The sequence below is a fragment of the Trachypithecus francoisi genome, unplaced genomic scaffold (genome assembly GCF_009764315.1).
Source record: "Trachypithecus francoisi isolate TF-2019V2 unplaced genomic scaffold, Tfra_2.0 Lachesis_group20, whole genome shotgun sequence".
NCBI lineage: Eukaryota > Metazoa > Chordata > Mammalia > Primates > Cercopithecidae > Trachypithecus > Trachypithecus francoisi.
Window position 1 is genome coordinate 16,260,253 of NW_022681466.1, and position 21,279 is coordinate 16,281,531.

Below are 21,279 nucleotides of genomic sequence, written 5' to 3' on the forward strand. Positions count from 1 at the left end.
CCCTGTCTCTACAAGAAAATGTTTTTAAAAAGTTATCCAGGCATAGTGGCATGCACCTGTAGTTCTACCTACTCAGGAGGCTGAGGCAGGAGGATTGCTTGAGCCCAGGAGTTTGAGGCTGCAATGAGCCATGATCACTGTGTTCCAGCCTGGGTGCTATAACAAGACCCTATCTCTTAAAAAAAAGGGAATCTGCCCAAGATCACAGAGTAAGTGAGAGCTGGAATTTGAACTCAGGTCTCTGGGTAGGACCATTGCTAATCTACATAAAAGCTGTTTTTGGCTGGGCTGGGTGGCTCACACCTGTAATCCCAGCACTTTGGGAGGCCTAGGCGGGTGGATCACCCGAGGTCGGGAGTTCAAGACCAGCCTGACCAACATGGAGAAACCCCATCTCTACTAAAAATACAAAAAATTAGCTGGAGTGGTGGTGTATGCCTGTAATCCTAGCTACTCAGGAGGCTGAGGCAGGAGAATCGCTTGAACCTGGGAGGCAGAGGTTGCAGTGAGCTGAGATCGTGCCATTGCACTCTAGCCTGGGCAACAAGAGCGAGATTCTGCCTCAAAAAAAAAAGAAAAAAAAGCGCCGGGTGTGGTGGCTCACGCCTGTAATCCCAGCACTTTAGGAGGCTGAGGTGGGTGGATCACAAGGTCAGGAGATCGAGACCATCCTGGCTAACATGGTGAAACCCCATCTCTACTAAAAATACAAAAAATTAGCTGGTGTGGTGGCAGGCGCCTGTAGTCCCAGCTACTTAGGAGGCTGAGGCAGGAGAATGGTGTGAACCCGGGAGGCGGAGCTTGCAGTGAGCAGAGATTGTGCCCCTGCACTCCAGCCTGGGCGACGCAGCGAGACTCCGTCTCAAAAAAAAAAAAGCTTCTTTTGTGCAGATTTTTAAAAGGTGGCCCTTCTTCTGGTTAGATACGTCCTCATACCAGTGTGCATGGCCTGGCGATTGGAGCTTGGGTTAGATTTCAGCCCCAACTCACCCCTTTAGATGAGAGCCCATGTGCAATATGCAACCTACACAGCCTTATGTGCTGGGCCTGTCACTGCGCTGAGCACAGGAACCATTCTGGCCTCAGGGGCCTCCTGGGGTTCTGAGAGAAGGCTTTATTTTCTGTAAATACTGAGGACCACTTGGTCTGTGGTCTTCCTCCCTGAGGGGATTTTAGCCCAAGGAGAGAAGGGGGCTCAGGAACAAAGTTGAACACCAGCCCCCGTACAACCTCCTGTAGCCCCGTCCCCCGCCTCATCCCCTCTTCTTGTTTTTGAGACCCTCAGCTGTCCCTTCCCTGCCACACAGCTGCCAGACAGGAAATCAGATTAACTGTGTCCACACACACAGCTGTAACAGCTGTTAGGTTGGCAGCAGGCAGCCTGGGGACACTGTGAGACAGTGGTTCTCAAACTTTTGGTTGCATCAGTATTACCAAAGGAATGTATTAAAATGCAGATTCTCAGACCTTGACACCCTGGCCCCCCCCCCCCCGCCACCGCCACAAAGGTTTGGATTCCGTAGGGCAGCCCAGGAACCAAAGATTTAAACTCATGTCTCAGGTGATTCTGATGCGAGTAGACTCAGCCCATCCTTGGAGTAAGAGCTGTGTGGCCATGGGTCACAGGGCCCAGCAGTCAACCAGTGGATGTCCTCAGCATCCCTGGAAGGCCTTGGTGGGTCTTGGGACTCCTGGGAGAAGGGCCTATACAGGAGGAGGGAGGCTGTCGCCCCAGAGAGAGGTGAATCCAACTCCCAGCTGCCTGTTAGTCGGGAGAAAGGATGTTTCCAGCCACCAGGGAGCAGGTGTCTAAACCCCAGTGGAATGGGGGATTATGGCAAGCAGCCAGGTAGGCAGGGCACCCTGCTGGACACCCAGGGCTGTGCTGTGCTTGGGGAATGGAGGCGGATCTGCTTTGGAGCCCCTGCCATTTCACCCCAGGTGTGGAGCAAACAGTCCTAGCAACAGCTGCAGACTTTGAATGGTTAGTGTGCCTTTTACTTGCCTGTAGCTTTGTACCCAGGTATATGCCAGAAATGGCTGGACTGGGAAATGGGAGTCTACTTCCCCAGAGAGCATCCCAGGATCAACTACCAACTCTATCTGTGCCAGTGAGAGATGCTTTGTGCCTTCCATCAGGGCTCTGCATCCCGAGCTTAAGGTCCTTCAGAGTCACAGTCTGCCTCAAGGTTTCTGGGGGTTCCCTGCACTTGATCCCATTCTCCCCTGCACTCCTGGGCTCTGATGTTCTGGGGACCAACCAGGTGTCCTTGTCTAGATCTCTGGATCCTTAATACAGAGTTTGACCCCTTGTTGCATCTCTCGTTCAGTTTGAGATCGGGCCTTAGTGTTTCCCCTTCTGTTTTTTAGTGGGGAGCAGACAGAGAGCCAGAAGAGCTGGTATTAAGCCCTGGGTCCTCCATCTCCTTTCCAGGTGACCTTGGGCAAGTCTCTTCCTTCTCTGGCCTCACTTTCCTCCTCTGAAAACTGGGGGAATTGAGTTGCTGATCTTCAGGCCCTTCCTTCCCTGACACTCTAAGGGTCTCTGAGGTCAGTTTTACATTGTATCTGCTTTGTGGGAAGAGGGGCTTAGTGCCTCCCATGTCCTCAACCCAGGAGGATGTGGACTAGAACTGGGGAGAGAGGTGTCACCTGCAGTGGGGCTCAGTGAGGTTAGAGCCCAGGGAAGAATTTTGGACTGCTTGCAGCTGGGGGCCCCGAGAGCAAGGCCCGAAACTTGTGCTCATCTGTGCTAAGTAATGTTTTTGAGGGACAAAAGGGATCCCATAGCTGTGGCCTGAGCCACAGAGCACAGAGTGGCCCTTCCTGGAGGTAGTGAGGCAGGTGAGATGGCCTGGAAGTGCGGGAGTGGGAAGGACGCAGCTCTCAGAGATTCCTCCTCTGGCATTGACACCTAGCCACTGGCTGCACTGGCTTGTGTTGTGTGTGACCCACAAGAAGGGCTTTGTTTGTGACAGGACCACAGAGTGACATTCAGACAGTCTGAAATGAGTGCTAAGACTTCCCTCTGGTGGGAGTCTGAGGCTGGCACCCTTCTGTTTTGTAGTAGAATCCAGGTGGTCTGTGAAGTTGGCCCCACTTAAAAGATTTGGGAATTCTAAGTATTTCATTTTATGCGCTTTATTATTTATTTATTTATTTAATTTATTTATTTTGAGACAGAGTCTTGCTCTGTTGCCCAGGCCGGAGTGCAGTAGTGCAGTCTCACCTCACTGCAACCTCCGCTTCTGGGTTCAAGCAATTCTCCTGCCTCAGTCTCCTGAGTTTGTGAGACCACAACTGGTTAATTTTTGTATTTTTAGTAGAGACGGGGTTTCACCACGTTGGCCAGGCTAGTCTTGAACTCCTGACCTCAAGTGATCCTCCTACCTCGGGGTCCCAAAGTGCTGGGATTATAGGTGTGAGCCACTGAACCTGGCCGATTTTATGCACTTTAGAAACATCCTGAGAAGGCCAGGCATGGTAGCTCATGCCTATAATCCCAGCACTTTGGGAGGCTGAGGCAGGCGGATCACCTGAGGTCAGGGGTTTGAAACCAGCCTGGCCAATGTGGTGAAATCCCATCTCTACTAAAAATACAAAATTAGCTGGGCGTGGTGGTGCATGCCTGTAATCCCAGCTACTTGGGAGGCTGAGGCAGGAGAATCACTTGAACTTGGGAGGCAGAGGTTGCAGTGAGCCGAGATCATGCCATTGCACTCCAGCCTGGGCAACAAGAGCGAAATTACATCTCAAAAAAAAAAAAAAAAAAAAACATTCTGAGAAGTGGTCCACAGGCTTCAGTAGATTGCCGAAAGAGTTCAGGACACAAGAAATATTAGGAGCCATTAATAATAGCCCTGCCTGGCACCTCTTGATCTTCCCAGGCTCTGTGCCAAGCTCCTCCGTGTACATTCTCCTGAGCCTAACTACCCTGGCAGGTGGGTGCTCTTCTGCCTCCCAGTTTATAGATGCCTGCATGAAGCGCAAGGTGGTGCTCCGTGCCTTGCCCTAGGAAGGGGGGTGCCTGAATTGAACCCCAGCGTCCTCTCACTCCAGAGCCCTTGCTCTTAACCACTATGTGATGTGTGTTCACTTGTGTTACTTAAGGAATTGTGAAAATTGCTAGGTGAGAGTCAGACACAGCTTGCCTGTGTGGAAATAGTATCTGAATTGTGGTAGAACCTGTTGAGCCTAAATTGGCCTCACTAGTCACACAAGAGCACAGAAATAGATCATGGGAAACTGTCCTTGGTGGGGAGGGGTCATTGGTGTCACAGCGTCATGGGCTCAGGGTGTGAAATGCTGTTCTCCACCTCCTTCCAAACTCCCTCAGGCCAAGACAGGAACAAGAGCCTTTCCCCAACCTCCAAGAGACAGAACAAGGTAATTAGAAGCTGCTGACTCCCCAGCTGGGTGAGGGAAGTCCTGAGGGCCTGGGTGCTGGTGGGAGATTCTGCCCTCCAGGGTAGGCCAGTTACCCAGGGCTGTCTCTTAAAAAAAGGGAACCTGGGCCGGGTGCAGTGGCTCACGCCTGTAATCCCAGCACTTTGGGAGGCCAAGGTGGACAGATCACCTGAGGTCGGGAGATAGAGACCATCCTGGCTAACACGGTGAAACCCTGTCTCTGCTAAAAATACAAACGATTAGCCAGGTATAGTGGCACATGCCTGTAGTCCCAGCTACTCAGGAGGCTGAGGCAGGAGAATCGCATGAACCTGGGAGGTGGACGTTGCAGTGAGCCGAGATAACCGCACCACACTCCAGCTTGGGCCACAGAGAGAGACTCCGTCTCAAAACAAAACAAAACAAAACAAAACAAAAAGAGAACCTGCTCGGGCATGGTGGATTATGCCTGTAATCCCAGCACTTTGGGAGGCCGAGGCAGGCAGATCACGAGGTCAAGAGATCAAGACCATCCTGCCCATCATGGTGAAACCCCGTCTGTACTATAAAAATATAAAAATTAGCTGGGTGTGGTGGTGCGCACCTGTAGTCCCAGCTACTCAGGAGCCTGAGGCAGGAGAATCGCTTGAACCCGGGAAGCGGAGGTTGCAGTGAGCCGAGATTGCACCACTGCACTATTCCGGCCTAGCAAGAGAGTGAGACTGTGTCAAAAAAAAAAGGGAACCTGCACAAGGTCACAGAGTAAGTGAGAGCTGGAATTTGAACTCAGGTCTCTGGGTAGGAACATTGCTAATCCACATAAAAGCTTCTTTGTGCAGATTTTTAAAAGGTGGCCCTTCTTCTGGATTGATACGTCCTCATGCCAGTGTGCATGGCCTGGCGATTGGAGCTTGGGTTAGATTTCAGCCCCAACTCACCCCTTTAGATGAGAGCCCATGTGCAATATGCAACCTACACAGCCTTATGTGCTGGGTCTGTCAGTGCGCGTCCACAGTTTGTGCTCCTAGAGCACAGGAACCATTCTGGCCTTGGGGGCTTCCTGGGGTTCTGAGAGGAGGCTTTGTTTTCGGTAAATACTGGGGACCACTTGGTCTGTGGTCTTCCTCCCTGAGGGGATTTTAGCCCAAGGAGAGAAGGGGGCTCAGGAACAAAGTTGAACACCAGCCCGCGTACAACCTCCCTGCTCCCCTCCCCCTACCTCATCTCCTCTATTATTTTTGAGACCCTAACCTGTCCCAGGGCTGGCTTACACTGAGCACATAAGACACTCCCCACGTGGGAACCAGACTGCACACGTGTGTGTTCAGAGGGAACCCCCTTGTGCTAGGAGTCAGGACACCTGGGTTCAGATTCCTGTTTTCCTGCTGCTTAGCTGGTAGGATCATCTGCAGAGTAGCCTCTCTAAGAGGCTTGGTTTCCTCACCTGTGTCTTGAGGGTATTGAAACAGATGATCTCCAAGGTCCCTTTCACTCACTCTTCTCTTGTGAAGGCAGCTTCTCAGATCCAGGGAGTGTCTACACGGACCTCATTTATGTCCTGTATAGACATTCGAAAGGGCATAATAATGCCCCATGCCTTGTACCCTATGCCCCTTGGGTCCCCTCCCCTCCTCCTAGCTTTCTGGGGCTGGTGGCTCCTGGAGCAGGGTCTTTGTTTTTTTTTGAGACGGAGTCTCGCTCCTCTGATGCCCAGGCTGGAGTGCAGTGCAGTGGCGTAATCTCGGCTCGCTGCAAGCTCCGCCTCCTGGGTTTACGCCAGTCTCCTGCCTCAGCCTCTCAAGTAGCTGGGACTACAGGCGCCTGCCACCACGCTTGGCTAATTTTTTGTATTTTATAGCAGAGACGGGGTTTCACTGTGTTAGCCAGGATGGTCTCAATCTCCTGACCTCGTGATCCGCCTGTTTCGGCCTCCCAAAGTGCTGGTATTACAGGCGTGAGCCACCGTGCCCGGCCGGAGCAGAGTCTTTTTAAAAATTAATTTTATTTTAGGCCAGGCGCAGTGGCTCACGCCTGTAATCCCAGCACTTTGGAAGGCCGAGGTGGGCAGATCAACGAGGTCAGGAGATCGAGACCATCTTGACTAACATGGTGAAACCCCGTCTCTACCTAAAAATACAAAAAATTAGGTGAGTGTGGTGGCACGTACCTGTAGTCCCAGCTACTCAGGAGGCTGAGGCAGGAGAATCGCTTGAACTCGGAAGGCGGAGGTTGCAGTGAGCCAAGATGGTGCCACTGCACTCCAGCCTGGCGACAGAGCAAGACTCCGTCTCAAAAAAAAGGAAAAAAAATTATTTATTTATTTTGAGACGGAGTCTCGCCCTGTTGTTGCCCAGGCTGGAGTGCAATGGCGCGATCTCGGCTCACTACAACCTCCACCTCCTGGGTTCAAGAGATTCTCCTGCCTCAGCTGCCCAAGTAGCTGGGATTACAGGTGTGGGCCACCATGCCTGGCTAATTTTTGGGTTTTTTTTTGTATCTTTAGTAGAGATGGGGTTTCACCATGTTGGCCAGGCTGGTCTGAAACTCCTGACCTTGTGATCCGCCTGCCTTGGCCTCTCAAAGTGCTGGGATTATAGGCATGAACCACTGCGCCTGCTCTTATTTTTATTTTTATTTTATGGAGCAGGGTCTTTTAGAGCCAGGTGCTAATAAGCCTCTTGGGTCTGCCAGGCAGGTCCACACTGTGCCAGCTGCCTCCCCCGAGGGCTTCTCTAGGGGGAACTAAAGGTCCCATTTCCTTGCTGGCCAGGGTTCTTGTCACAGGGATTCTTGAGTTGGAGATGCTGTCTCTTGAGAGGGAGCTGGGACCTGGGGTGCAGCTCATGGTGTGTTCAGAGCAGGGGGAAGGCTTGGCCTTGCTCTTGGGAAGCTAGATGTGTTTTTTACTGTGAACTCTTGTTCCCAAGGCACTGCTGAAACCTGTCCCTCATGGCCCAGAGCCACTTGTCTGTTTGGAGGCAGTGTCTCTTTGCTTAGACACCGTTTTTTAGACTAAGGCTGTGCTGGCAGTAGTCTCAGGGGTTGCCCCGCGAGCACCTACATCATCTCCCCCCGAGGATCAGGCTCTCCCTCATGCTGCCTGAATCTGCCCCAGAGGCCCCCAGTGGGCTCATAGGGTTCCTGAAGAGGAGGCAGGCCCAGCAGGATGGGAAAGAAGTGTCACTCAGGTGGTGCACTGCCCATGGCCACTTGTGCTCGTGAGCTGGGCAGGGCAGCTCCTGAGCCGGAACTTGCTATTTTTCTGGCCCCTCCCATGGCAGCCCCAAGGCCGGGCGCGGTGGCTCACGCCTGTAATCTTGGCACTTTGGGAGGCTGAGGCGGGCAGATCATAAGGTCAGGAGATCGAGACTATCCTGGCTAACACGGTGAAACCCCGTCTCTACTAAAAATACAAAAACATAGCCAGGTGTGATGATGGGCACCTGTAGTCCCAGCTACTCAGTAGGCTGAGGCAGGAGAATGGCGTGAACCCAGGAGTTGGAGCTTACAGTGAGCCAAGATTGTGCCACTGCACTCCAGCCTGGGCAACAGAGCGAGACTCTGTCTCAAAAAAAAAAAAAAGAAACACACAGCCCCACCCACCCAGCAACCCAGGCTGGGACTTCCCATGGAGGCAGGGTGGTCAATCCCGCAGAAAACCAGAGGTCAGGATGGTGTTGCTGCTTGTTCCTGAGGCCGCCACTCCCAGGAGAAGGAAGGTTCTCAGTCCCGGGAAAGAGGAAAGTAGAGCCAGGTGGGGGGCCCAGGGCTTTCCCCCGGAGCCTTACCTCTGACCTCCGCAGGAGGTGGCTTTCCTGGCCTCTTGATTCCTATCAGAGTGAGACCCTGGCAGGTGACGGAAGGACCCAGGGCCTTGTCCTCCCCTGTGACCCTTTCCCTGCCTTTCTTTTCCTTTCTTTTTTCTGCTTTCTTTCTTTTCTTTTTGAGACAGAGTTTCACTCTTGTTGCCCAGGCTGGAGTGCAATGGCGCGATCTTGGCTCACTGCAACCTCTGCCTCCCGGATTCAAATGATTTTCCTGCCTCAGCCTCCCGAGTAGCTGGGATTATAGGCATGCATCACCACACCCAGCTAATTTTGTAATTTTAGTAGAGATGGGGTTTCTCCATGTTGACCAGGCTGGTCTTGAACTCCTGACCTCAAGTGATCCACCTGCCTCGGACTCCCAAAGTGCTGGGATTACAGCCACTGTGCCCGGCTCTGCCTGGCCTTTCAGTGGGGCTCTTTGCTAGCCAGAGCTCTTGGCCTGTCCTCTTAGGGAACAGTGTGCCTTTGTCTACCCTCTTTTTTTTTTTTTTTTTTGAGATGGAGTCTCACTCTGTCACCCAGGCTAGGGTACAGTGGCATGATCTATACTCACTGCAACATCTGCCTCCTGGGTTCAAACAATTCTTCCTGCCTCAGCCTCCTGAGTAGCTGGGATTACAGGTGCCCACTACCATACCCAACTAATTTTTGTATTTTTAGTAGAGATGGGGTTTCGCCACATTGGCCAGGCTGGTCTTGAACTCCTGACCTCAGGTGATCCCGCCCACCTCAGCCTCCCAAAGTGCTGGGATTACAGGCGTGAGCCACCTCGCCCAGGCCCATCTATCCTCTTCTTTCCCCAGAGGTTCCCCAGCCTTCCTAGGTCCACCAGGAGGCGGCCAAGAGCCTCTTCCTATCATGACACACCCAGGTGCTTGGTGCTGATGGCAGCTGCTGCCACCTGCTCTGCTCATGCCAGGCTGGCAGAGGGCACAGATCCTTGAGAGTTCAAGGCCTGCCCGGCTCCAGGGTCTGTGCCTGGGCAGACTATTCATGGGGCTCCATGCCCCTCCTTTCCCTGACTCAGGCAGAGCAGCCATGGCCCCTTCCACTTTGGGTGGAGCAGGTTGCTACCTGGCAAACCCCTGGGGTGCTGCATACCACCCAGGCCCTGCAGGCCCTGCAAATTAATATTCTGGAGTCGCCTGTGCTTCCTGTTTGCATGGGAACAAGGCTGCATGGCAGGGCCCTCTGCCTGCCCTGCCACCTGCATACCAATAGGACTGTGGCTCCCACTGCAGCTCTGGGCCTAACATCTCTGCTGCTGCAGTGGCAGTGACAGTCTGGTGGGAGATTCCCCTTGCCTGAGCCCATGTGCTTTCTGCAGGGCTCTTGCAAGGGAAGCCAGTACTGCTGGTGACAGTTCCAGCTCTAGGCAGGGTTATCTGCTGGGAGCCAGGAGTGCTTGGACCCCTGCCCTTCTCTGGGCAGGCGGGCTGGCATCCGGCTCCTACAACCCCGGCATTGCCGGGAGCAGCAGGCTGAAGCCCGTCCATCGCTTGGCTGAGTGATCAGAGTGCCACGGGCCAAGCCAGCCTTGACTAGGAACAGATAACCCTCCGGCCAGCTCAGGGCCTTGCTGAGCACTTCACGGGCTGGGGAGACCTGAGCTGGCTGCCATTTCCTTGCCACCATCATGGACCGTGGCTGGCTACCTCCAGGAGGGCCTTCTGCAGTTTCCAAGGACCCTTCCTCCTGGTGCTGGGGCAGGATATGGGTTGGGAAGGAGGATGAGTATGTGTAACCCCACCCTCTGGCCACATCTGGCCACTTCTGCACATGTGACTCTGGCCTTGTGGCCACAGAGTCGTCAGTACGGCTGGCGGGAAAACCACAGAGGAATGTTCCCAACCATGCTTGGGGAGAAGAGGCTGGTGGGGACTGCCACATCGTGGTGCTCACCCTTTACCTTCTCCCACCCCGCCCTGCCTGCAGGGGCTTCCAGAGGCCATACTGCAGGCATGCGGGTGGCATGGCCTTGGCCTCCAGCAGGCCTTGCTCCTGCCTTGGTGACACCCATTCAGTGCTAGGTTCTCTGGAGAGATCCAGACCCATCTAAACAGGTGTGGGGGCCTCTCTTAGCCCACCCTTTGCCACCTCCTACCTCCCACCTCCCTCTTGTCTCTTTAAAAATTTTTCGGCTGGGTGTGGTGGCTCACACCTGTAATCCCAGCACTTTGGGAGGCCGAGGCAGGTGAATCACCTGAGGTCAGGAGTTCAAGACCAGCCTGACCAACATAGTGAAACCCCGTTTCTACTAAAAATACAAAAATTAGCTTGGCCTGGTGGTGGGCGCCTGCCAAGGCAGGAAAATTGCTTGAAACCAGGAGGCAGAGGTTGCAGTGAGCCGAGATTGTGCCATTGCACTCCAGCCTGGGTGACAAGAGCGAAACTCTGTCTCAAAAAATTAAAAAACAACCCCGCCCCCCGCGCCTCTTAATGCTGGGGGGTGATCTGGAGAGAGCCCAGCTCATGAGGGCAGGAGATAGTGGTAGCCAAAAGGATTTGGGGGGTCCTTTCTTCCCAGGCCTGGGCTGGAGTGGGCCACTTTGCCACAGGAGCATTCCCAGCCCCTCGTGACCTCTCTGGGCTGTAGCGAGGAGAGTGAGGGCTTTCTTTGGAGAAAGAAGTAGAAGAGAAACAGGAATGGGTTGTCCCTGCCTCTCTCACTTCCGCCTTCCCAGGCAGTGGTATCCTGCCTTCCCCTTCCTGGCTGGAGGCTTTGTGGGGTGTGGGCTGTGCTTGGGGCTCCCTGCTGGTGTGGTGTTTGCCCAGTTGTCCTGGCAACCACAGGGCAGTGGTGGGGAGTGACATGCAGTGACCCGAGAACCGTGTGTAGGGACAAAGAAGTGGAGACCTAGCCTTCCCATAAGCCCATTGGAACCTCAAGCTGCTCGGCCCATTGTCCATGTGGGGCCTGGACCCAAGGTCTTGGAACCCAGCAGGTCCTCCACTGCCTTCCTCTCCCCAGCAGCCTTCCTCTCCCCAGCCAGTTCTCCCTAGGACCAGAGTTCTGAGATATCTGCCGAAGCTCCCGCCCTCCCCCTGCCGTTACCCTTCTTCCTGTCTGATTCCCTTTCCTTTCCTGTCTCCTCCTCCCACCTCCTCCCTGCTGCCTGCCCGCCCATCCTCTCATTCCCCCTCCCCCCAGGCACAGCTGCTGTTTGGCTCACTCTATATATAGCGGCATTTTCAGGGTAATTACAATAAAACTGTTGAAAGGAGATAATCCAGCAAAGGAAACGAGTCTGACTCCCAGCCCCCTCCTGTCCCTGGCTTGGTGCAGCCCTGCACCCGCTTTCTCCAAGGTCTTCTATTCCCACCCCACTCCCATTCCCACAGCCTCTCTCTCTCCTGCCCAGTGTGCCCCATATAGGGATGAGGCCCCAGAAGGGGACAGAGGGTAGAGATATCCAGAAGGTCTCCACCAGCCTCTCCTGGGGTTACCAAGGGCAGTGTCAGTCCTAGAACCAACCTCTGTGCCTCAGTTTCTCTTCTAGTATGAGGCTTTGCATGGGGCATGGTGTTGAGAAATAGGAGTGGGCACAGTGGTTAAAAGCTTAGGATTTGGACTCATATTCTGGTTCTTTGATCACCTAGCTGTGTCTGGTTGCTACTTAAACTTCTCTAAATCTCAGTTTCCTCATCAGTAAAATGGGGTAATAATAGCATCTAAGTCATAGGTAACCATGACATTTAAATGAGTCATTCTTGTAAAATGCCCAGAGATGTTGACTATCAATGATAATACTATGTGTTGAAGGCTGGGCAGTGGCTCATGCCTATAATCCCAGCACTTTGGGAGGCTGAGGTGGGAGGATCGCTTGAGCCTAGGAGTTTAAGGCCAGCCGGGGCAACATAGTGAGACCCTGTCTCTACTAAAGATTTAAAAATTAGCCTGGTGCATTGGCATGCTCCTGTAGTCCCAGCTACTTGGGAAGCTGGGAGAGTTGCTTGAGGTTGATTGAGGCTGTTAGGAGCCATGATCATGCCATTGCATTCCAGCCTGGGCAACAGAGCAAGACCTTGTCTCTGATATATATATATATATATATATATATAGGTAGAGAGATACACACACATATGTATATATATACACACACGCACATAAAATGTGTTGAGTACTCACAATCTGTCAGGTACCGCTTCATGTTTATGCATGTTTTCTTTTTTCTTGAGGTGGAGTCTCGCTCTGTCACCCAGGCTGGAGTGCAGTGGCGCAATCTTGGCTCACTGCAACCTCCGCCTCCAGGGTTAAAGCGATTCTCCTGCCTCAGTCTCCTGAGTAGCTGGGACTACCGGCATGTGCTACCATGCCCAGCTAGTTTTTTTTTGTTTTTAGTAGATACAGGGTTTCACTGTGTTAGCCAGGGTGGTCTTGATCTCCTGACCTCGTGATCTGCCTGCCTCAGCCTCCCAAAGTTCTGGGATTACAGGCGTGAGCCACCGCGCCCGGCCCTTTTTTTTTTTTTCCTCCTTTCCCTGGAGACAGTCTTGCTCTGTCACCCAGGCTAGAGTACAGTTGCATGATCTTGGCTCACTGCAACCTCCGCCTCCCGGGGTTTAAGAGATTCCCATGCCTCAGCCACCTGAGTAGCTGGGATTACAGGTGTGCACCATCACGCCCAGCTAATTTTTGTATTTTTAGTAGAGAGGGGGTTTCGCCATGTTGGCCAGGCTGGTCTTGAACTCCTTGCCTCGGGTGATCTGCCTGCCTCAGCCTCCCAAAGTAACCTGAGATTCCAGATGTGAGCCACCGTGCTTGGCCTATATTTTCCTATTGAAGTTCATGGGTTCAGCCTCATTTAATTAAGGTAAAATGTTGCATCTATGGAGCAGAGGGATTTGATTTCCCCTCTGTCTCTGATCTCTTTGGGTCTCCTAGAATCCTGCCTGGTAGTGTTTGGGCCTCAGGCATGACCGGAGTCTGGGGCTGGGCCCACTAACTCCTTCCTGTCTCTTCTGCCCACAGTGGAGGTGAAGCCGGTGCTGCCAAGAGCCATGCCCAGTTCCATGGGGGGTGGGGGTGGAGGCAGCCCCAGCCCTGTGGAGCTACGGGGTGCTCTGGTGGGCTCTGTGGATCCCACACTGCGGGAGCAGCAACTGCAGCAGGAGCTCCTGGCGCTCAAGCAGCAGCAGCAGCTGCAGAAGCAGCTCCTGTTCGCTGAGTTCCAGAAACAGCATGACCACCTGACAAGGCAGCATGAGGTCCAGCTACAGAAGCACCTCAAGGTGAGCGAGAGGGGTGCGGGGGGCCTCCCAGGCCTCCGCCCCCCGCCCCCCGCCCAGGCCTGGCTCACTCCTGCCTCCCTCCCCATGCCCCTGCAGCAGCAGCAGGAGATGCTGGCAGCCAAGCAGCAGCAGGAGATGCTGGCAGCCAAGCGGCAGCAAGAGTTGGAGCAGCAGCGGCAGCGGGAGCAGCAGCGGCAGGAAGAGCTGGAGAAGCAGCGGCTGGAGCAGCAGCTGCTCATCCTGCGGAACAAGGAGAAGAGCAAAGAGAGTAAGGCAGGGACTCCTGGGACCTCCTAGGGCCCCACCCATGACGCCTGCCCCTGCCATGGGGGGTCTGGCCCTAAGCAGCCAGGTCAGTTGTGCCCTGTCCTGCAGGTGCCATTGCCAGCACCGAGGTAAAGCTGAGGCTCCAGGAATTCCTCTTGTCGAAGTCAAAGGAGCCCACACCAGGCGGCCTCAACCATTCCCTCCCACAGCACCCCAAATGCTGGTAATGGCCCTGGGCAGGCACGGGTGGGCATAGGTGAGCCGCTCAGGGGCTGCCTGGCTATAGGATGGCAAGGGGCTTCTGCCCCGTGCCCATATATGGGCCCTGCAATCTCTCCTTAGAGACAGGACCTCCATCCCTGGTTTATTTCCTCATTCTTTCCCCGAGATCCATGTCCTCTTCCTATATACAAACGATTTTTCATCAATGTAGATTGCCAGGTGGCAGGTCCAGCAGGCTGGGTGATAACCTAGATCTGCTTCCATCCCCACCCCCACCCCCAGGGGAGCCCACCATGCTTCTTTGGACCAGAGTTCCCCTCCCCAGAGCGGCCCCCCTGGGACGCCTCCCTCCTACAAACTGCCTTTGCCTGGGCCCTACGACAGTCGAGATGACTTCCCCCTCCGCAAAACAGGTAAGTGGGTCCCCCACCTGGCCTCCCAGAATATGGCTCCCGGGAGGCAGAGGTGGGCTTGTGGCAGTGTCAGCCCTGACCACAGTGGGCTTGACTGCAGATGTGTGCTGCTGTGCGTGTATCTGAACCTCAGTTACCTTCTCTCCAGCCTCTGAACCCAACTTGAAAGTGCGTTCAAGGCTAAAACAGAAGGTGGCCGAGCGGAGAAGCAGTCCCCTCCTGCGTCGCAAGGATGGGACTGTTATTAGCACCTTTAAGAAAAGAGCTGTTGAGATCACAGGTGCCGGGCCTGGGGGTAAGGGCTGCTCTCATGTACCTGTTCTGAGGGTCTGGGAATCGGGGGTGGGGGGTAGTTCAGAGCAGGCCCAGGTGACAACCACTTCTCCTATAGCGTCGTCCGTGTGTAACAGCGCACCCGGCTCTGGCCCCAGCTCTCCCAACAGCTCCCACAGCACCATCGCTGAGAATGGCTTTACTGGCTCAGTCCCCAACATCCCCACCGAGGTACAGGCCTGGCTGAGGGCTGGTGGGGCGGGGACAGAGCTGCTCCTTCCCATGGAAGAAAGAGTGCAGCTCCTTCCAGTCTGTCTGCCTGAGCGCCCAGCAGAGACCTCTCTGCCCACATGAATAGGCTGGAGGGTCCTTGCTTGGACTTAATTGCATCAAAGGGGAATTTGTCCCACAGGACTATGAAGAGCCCTGATGGCTCAGTCTCCCTCAGTGGGAGCTCAGGGTAGAGGGAACTGGGCACCATTCAGAGAACTTGGTCTTGGCCCCAGGTTGCCCTCCCTTGTTGCCTCCCTTTGCACACTCTCATTCCTGTCTCTTCTCACTGCTCCCCAGATGCTCCCCCAGCACCGAGCCCTCCCTCTGGACAGCTCCCCCAACCAGTTCAGCCTCTACACGTCTCCTTCTCTGCCCAACATCTCCTTAGGGCTGCAGGCCACGGTCACTGTCACCAACTCACACCTCACTGTAAGTACAGGGCACATACCCCATCTTTCCTCTGGTGTTGAGGTCACAGGTCCTGCATGCCCCCAGCTGGGGTTTTCCCCTTCCAAGGCCCTAAGGAAGATTGGTTGGTCCTACCCAGAGCTGGGGGGTAGACAGTGGGTAGATGGGGATGCTGGTCCAAAGTTGGCAGGACTGAGGCTGTATAAGCCCCTCCCTTCACCCCCCAGGCCTCCCCGAAGCTGTCGACACAGCAGGAGGCCGAGAGGCAGGCCCTCCAGTCCCTGCGGCAGGGTGGCACGCTGACGGGCAAGTTCATGAGCACATCCTCTATCCCTGGCTGCCTGCTGGGCGTGGCACTGGAGGGCGACGGGAGCCCCCACGGGCATGCCTCCCTGCTGCAGCATGTGCTGTTGCTGGAGCAGGCCCGGCAGCAGAGCACCCTCATTGCTGGTGAGTGGACAGGCAGCTGTGCAAGGGAGGGGACTCAGGACCAACAGTCAGGGATACTCTCCAGCCCTGTCACAGTTAGTTCCCTTTAGCAGAATCAACAGCATCAGTGATTTCTTCCACATTCTGGAAACATGGGATACCTATAGGATGCCGGGCACTGTTCTTGACAAAATCTGCTGCCATCTTGGAGTTCACATCCCAGAGCAGTGCTGTTCAGTAGAAACAACACAATCTACGTACATAATTTCTAGCATCCACATTAAAAAATGTAAAAAGAAGCAAATGGAGCCATACATGGTGGTTCACGCCTGTGAGCCCAGCACTTTGGAGACCAAGGCAGGTGGATCGCTTGAGGAGAGGAGCTTGAGACCAACCTGGCCAACATGGTGAAATCCCATCTCTACTAAAAATACAAAAATTAGCTGGGCATGGTGGTGGGCACCTGTAATCCCAGCTACTCAGGAGGCTGAGGCAGGAGAATCGCTTGAACCCAGGAGGTGGAGGTTGCAGTGAGCTGAGATCGCGCCATTGCTCTCGAGCCTGGGCAACAGAGTGAGACTCCATCTTAAAAAAAAAAAAAAAGAAGCAAGTGGAATTGATTTCACCACATATATTTAACTCAGTATGTCCAGAATATTATAATTTCTGACGCAGTTATTCTTCCTATTTTTAAACTTTTGTAGAGACAGGATCTTGCTGTGTTGCCCAGGCTGGTCTTTTTTTCTTTTTTTTTGAGACTGTCTCACTCTGTCGCCCAGGCTAGAGTGCAGTGGTGTGATCTTGGCTCACTGCAATCTCCACCTCCCAGGTTCAAGCAATTCTCCTGCCTCAACCTCCTAAGTAGCTGGGATTATAGGCGCCTGCCACCATACCTGGCTAATTTTTGTATTTTTAGTAGACCTGGGGTTTCACCATCTTGGCCAGGCTGGTCTCGAACTCCTGACCTCAGGCGATCTGCTCGCCTCAGCCTCCCAAAGTTCTGGGATTACAGGCGTGAGCCACTGCACTTTTTTTTTTTGAGACAGAGTCTCACTGTGTCGCCCAGGTTAGAGTGCAGTGGCGGGATCTCTGCTCACTGCAACCTCCACCTCCTGGGTTCAAGCGGTTCTTTTGCTTCAGTCTCCTGAGTAGCTGGGGCTACAGGCATGTGCCACCACACCCAGCTAATTTTTTTTTTTTTTTTTTTTTTTGAGACAAAGTTTCACTCTTATTGCCCAGACTGGAGTGCAGTGACAAGATCTTGGCTCACTGCAACCTCTGCCTCTTGAGTTCAAGCGATTCTTCTGCCTTAGCCTCCCAAGTAGCTGGGATTACAGGTGTGTGCCACCATGCCTAGCTAATTTTTTGTGTTTTTATTAGAGACGAGGTTTCACCATGTTGGCCAGGTTGGTCTCGAACTCCTGACCTCAGGTGGTCTACCTGCCTTGGCATCCTAAAGTGTTGGAATTACAGGCGTGAGCCACTGTGCCTGGCCTAATTTTTGTATTTTTAGTAGAGACGGGGTTTCACCATGTTGGCCAACTTGGTCATGAACTCCTGACCTCAAGTGATCCACCTGCCTCAGCCTCCCAAAGTGCTGGGATTACAGGTGTGAGCCACTGCACTCAGCTGCCCGGGTTGGTCTTGAACTCCTGGGCCCAAGCCATCCTCCCGCCTTGGCCTCTCAAAGTGCTGGAATTCCAGGTGTGAGCCACTGTGCCTGGCCAGTATGCAGTTACCAATGAGATATTTTGCTTTTTGTTTCATACTAAGCCTTTGAAATCTAGTGTATACTTCACACTTATATCACATTTCAATTTAGATAGGCTTTGTTCAAGGGGTCAGTAGTCACATGTAACTAGTAGTTATGGGATTGGACAGCACAGCTTTAGACAGCCCTTAAGTACCTGTTGGCACCAGAAGAGGTTCTGCTTGAAAGATACATGATCCTGGCCCCATGTTTCCATGGTGGCAGGCACCTATAATCCCAGCTACTCAGGAGGCTGAGGCAGGAGAATCGCTTGAACCTGGGAGATGGAGGTTACCCTGAGCCCAGATCACACTGTTACACTCCAGCCTGGGTGACAAGAGCGAGACCCTCTCAAAAAAAACAAAAATTAGCTGGGCGTGGTGGCGTGCGCCTGTAATCCCAGTCACTGCGGAGGCTGAGGCAGGAGAATCTCTTGAATTGGGAAGGCGGAGGTTAAAGTGAGCCGAGATTGCACCACTGCATGCCAGGCTGGGCGACAGAGGGAGACTCTTTCTCAAAAAATAAAAATAAAAAAAAGAAAAAAGTCCTCCTCTCAGAGGAGCCACCTTGCCTTTTTCTAACTCACATAGAAGCTCTGCCTGGAAGAAGGGAGGGAGGAAGGATGGACTGTTCTGGGTTACAGGTTGCTTCCTAGCCTGGCGGGATCCACGGGGTCCATGATCAGGGAGGCCTTGTTGCACTTAGGGAGAACAAGTCATTCATTGTTCACGCAGAGGGCTCAAGACTACATGTGTACTCAGTTTATTCAGTTAAGCAAATTGAAGGGAAAAGATGGTGAATCCAGGAAGGCTTGCTGGAGGCGGTATCTTAGAGCTGTGAAACTCTTCATTCATGGGGAAGAGGAAGAATGGAGCTCAGGTTTGGGTGGAGGGTGCTCCAGGTCCCCCAGGTTTTTTCCTGAGTATGTAGGTGGTGATATTCCAGAGGGGGTTTTGGGGGCAAGATGCAGGGTCGGGGGGCAGTCAGGTGCTCTGACAATGGTGCTTAGTCATCACCCCTAACTCCATAGTGCCACTCCACGGGCAGTCCCCACTAGTGACGGGTGAACGTGTGGCCACCAGCATGCGGACGGTGGGCAAGCTCCCGCGGCATCGGCCCCTGAGCCGCACTCAGTCCTCACCGCTGCCGCAGAGTCCCCAGGCCCTGCAGCAGCTGGTCATGCAACAACAGCACCAGCAGTTCCTGGAGAAGCAGAAGCAGCAGCAGCTACAGCTGGGCAAGGTGAGCCTGGAAAGGCGAATGGCCTGGGGCTGTGCTGGGGGCAGGACATAGGAGAGCACCAGGCTGGCACGTGTCCTCCTTTCAGGCCAGACACGGTTGCTTGCGCTTATTTGGGAGGCTGAGGCGGGCAGATTGCCTGAGGTCAGGAGTTCGAGACCAGCCTGGCCAACATGGTGAAACCCTGTCTCTACTAAAAATACAAAAATTAGCCAGGCATGGTGGCAGGCACCTATAATTCCAGCTACTCAGGAGGCTGAGGCAGGAGAATCGCTTGAACCTGGGAGATGGAGGTTACACTGAGCCCAGATCACACCGTTACACTCCAGCCTGGGTGACAAGAGCGAGACCCTCTCAAAAAAAACAAAAATTAGCTGGGCGTGGTGGCGTGCGCCTGTAATCCCAGTCACTGGGGAGGCTGAGGCAGGAGAATCTCTTGAATTGGGAAGGCGGAGGTTAAAGTGAGCCGAGATTGCACCACTGCATGCCAGGCTGGGCGACAGAGGGAGACTCTTTCTCAAAAAATAAAAATAAAAAAAAGAAAAAAGTCCTCCTCTCAGAGGAGCCACCTTGCCTTTTTCTAACTCACATAGAAGCTCTGCCTGGAAGAAGGGAGGGAGGGAAGGATGGACTGTTCTGGGTTACAGGTTGCACAGCTGCTCCCCAACTCCCAGCTGATGTGCCCCCATATTCTGTTACCAGATCCTCACCAAGACAGGGGAGCTGCCCAGGCAGCCCACCACCCACCCTGAGGAGACAGAGGAGGAGCTGACAGAGCAGCAGGAGGCCTTGCTGGGGGAGGGAGCCCTGACCATGCCCCGGGAGGGCTCCACAGAGAGTGAGAGCACACAGGAAGACCTGGAGGAGGAGGACGAAGAAGAGGATGGGGAGGAGGAGGAGGATTGTATCCAGGTCAAGGACGAGGAGGGCGAGAGTGGTGCTGAGGAGGGGCCCGACTCGGAGGAGCCTGGTGCTGGTTACAAAAAAGTGAGCCCCGTCTCTGGTCCCGGCCCTTAGTCACCACCCCTCTGTCCTTCCCCACCCATGCCTTTGCCCTTGTCTTTCCCTCTCCCCCATCTGCAGTTTCCAGGCTATGCAGGAGCAGCTTTCTGTAGAGAGCAAAAGGGGAGTGGGAAGGAGGCCAGTGGGGAGAAGGGGGAGCTGTTTGTGTTGATCTCAGAGCTGTGTCTCCTAGGCTGCCAGTTCCCTCCCTGTCTCTGATACTGGCCTGCCTCTCTGCTTGTGTGTCTGTGTGTGTGTGCATGTGCGGGTGTGCACGTGTGCACACGTGGCCTGTGTGTATCTGCGTTTCTGCCTGCGTAGGGCCGGCTGTGCGTCGGTCCCTGTGCGTGCCTGTGCGTGTGTGTACACACACGCCCCCACTGTTACTACTGTTTGCCTCACGCCTAGCTGGCACTCCATTCATTGCGGACACAGCCGAGCCCTCCAGGCCTGACTCATCCCGCCCCCACCCCGCCCCCGCCCCCCCAGCCTCTTACCTCAATGCTACTCTTTGATGTGACTCATCATATCTCCCCCATCCCTCCTTGTCTCAGGAGATGTGTCTCCTGTCCCTAGAGGGAGCAAGTGGGAGGAGGTGGGGGAAGGAGGAGACTTGGAAGAAAAGGGCTGGATGGGGGCCCCTCTGGAGGCCCTGACAGGGCTTGCTGTCACCCCTGTCCTGGCTGAGTCTGACCCAGGCCCCCTCCCACTCTCCTCCCCTACAGCTGTTCTCAGATGCTCAGCCTCTGCAGCCGCTGCAGGTGTACCAGGCGCCCCTCAGCCTGGCCACTGTGCCCCACCAGGCCCTGGGCCGCACCCAGTCCTCCCCTGCTGCCCCTGGGGGCATGAAGAGCCCCCCAGACCAGCCTGTCAAACACCTCTTCACCACAGGTGAGCCCCTACCACTTGTTACGTCCTTCTACCAGGCACCAGAGGGCCTGTGCCTGGTGTCTGCCCCATGGGTGGGGGAAGAGGCTGCTGGGGCCCCTTAGGCACCCTGAAAGGAGGGGACACAGGCCTTCGTTCTCTCCCTGTTCCCCAGAGCTGTTCGTGGTAGTGGCAGGGCCTTCTGCCTCAGCTGGGAGAGTGGGTAGCATCTTCTCACCCTGCTGAAGGAAGGACTGCCCCGCAGCCTGAAGTGCCGGGTAGACAGCCTGCTGTCTGTATTGGGCCCTGACCTTCTACCTTCCCTTCCTTCTCCCTGTGAGGTCTGGGATGAGACCAGAGTCCTCTTCCCCATGAAGCTGCCACAGGCTGGGCTCTGGGGGGACACAGACGTGCCTGAGGGTGGCCCTGTATAACCAGTGGGGAGTAAGACATAGGGGTTTGGCAGGAGGGGGAAAGCAGGAGGTGCTGTGAGAAGGGTGCAGCCAAGGAGGCACAGCCGGCAAAGATCAGACCCATGCGGGTGTCCAGGGCAGCCTTACTGGGGCTTGAGTAGCAGGGAAGCTTCTGACAGGCAATAATGGAGCAAAGGAATTTCAGGAGGAGTCGAGAGGGGGCAAAGGCTGGAGAGGAAAGGCCAGGTGTAGTGACTCACACCTGTAATCCCAGCATT

At 54.4% G+C, this 21,279-nt stretch overlaps 1 protein-coding gene across 12 annotated transcripts in view; it reads left to right on the top strand.

The window, feature by feature from the left end:
* Positions 1–21,279, top strand: part of HDAC5 (histone deacetylase 5) — a 49,047-nt gene that overhangs the window by 17,396 nt on the left and 10,372 nt on the right. For 3 of the 12 annotated variants that reach the window (XM_033182812.1, XM_033182801.1, XM_033182802.1), the window contains exons 4-14: positions 13,186–13,445; positions 13,542–13,713; positions 13,821–13,935; positions 14,217–14,347; positions 14,496–14,642; positions 14,739–14,851; positions 15,191–15,322; positions 15,529–15,751; positions 18,511–18,722; positions 19,422–19,706; positions 20,447–20,612. In XM_033182812.1, coding sequence (XP_033038703.1) covers positions 13,186–13,445; positions 13,542–13,713; positions 13,821–13,935; positions 14,217–14,347; positions 14,496–14,642; positions 14,739–14,851; positions 15,191–15,322; positions 15,529–15,751; positions 18,511–18,722; positions 19,422–19,706; positions 20,447–20,612 — 1,956 coding nt within the window. Of the gene's footprint in view, positions 1–2,370; positions 2,551–4,336; positions 4,387–13,185; positions 13,446–13,541; positions 13,714–13,820; positions 13,936–14,216; positions 14,348–14,495; positions 14,643–14,738; positions 14,852–15,190; positions 15,323–15,528; positions 15,752–18,510; positions 18,723–19,421; positions 19,707–20,446; positions 20,613–21,279 lie in introns of all 12 variants that reach the window. The other 9 variants (XM_033182805.1, XM_033182806.1, XM_033182803.1 and 6 more) reach the window with 7 other exon arrangements.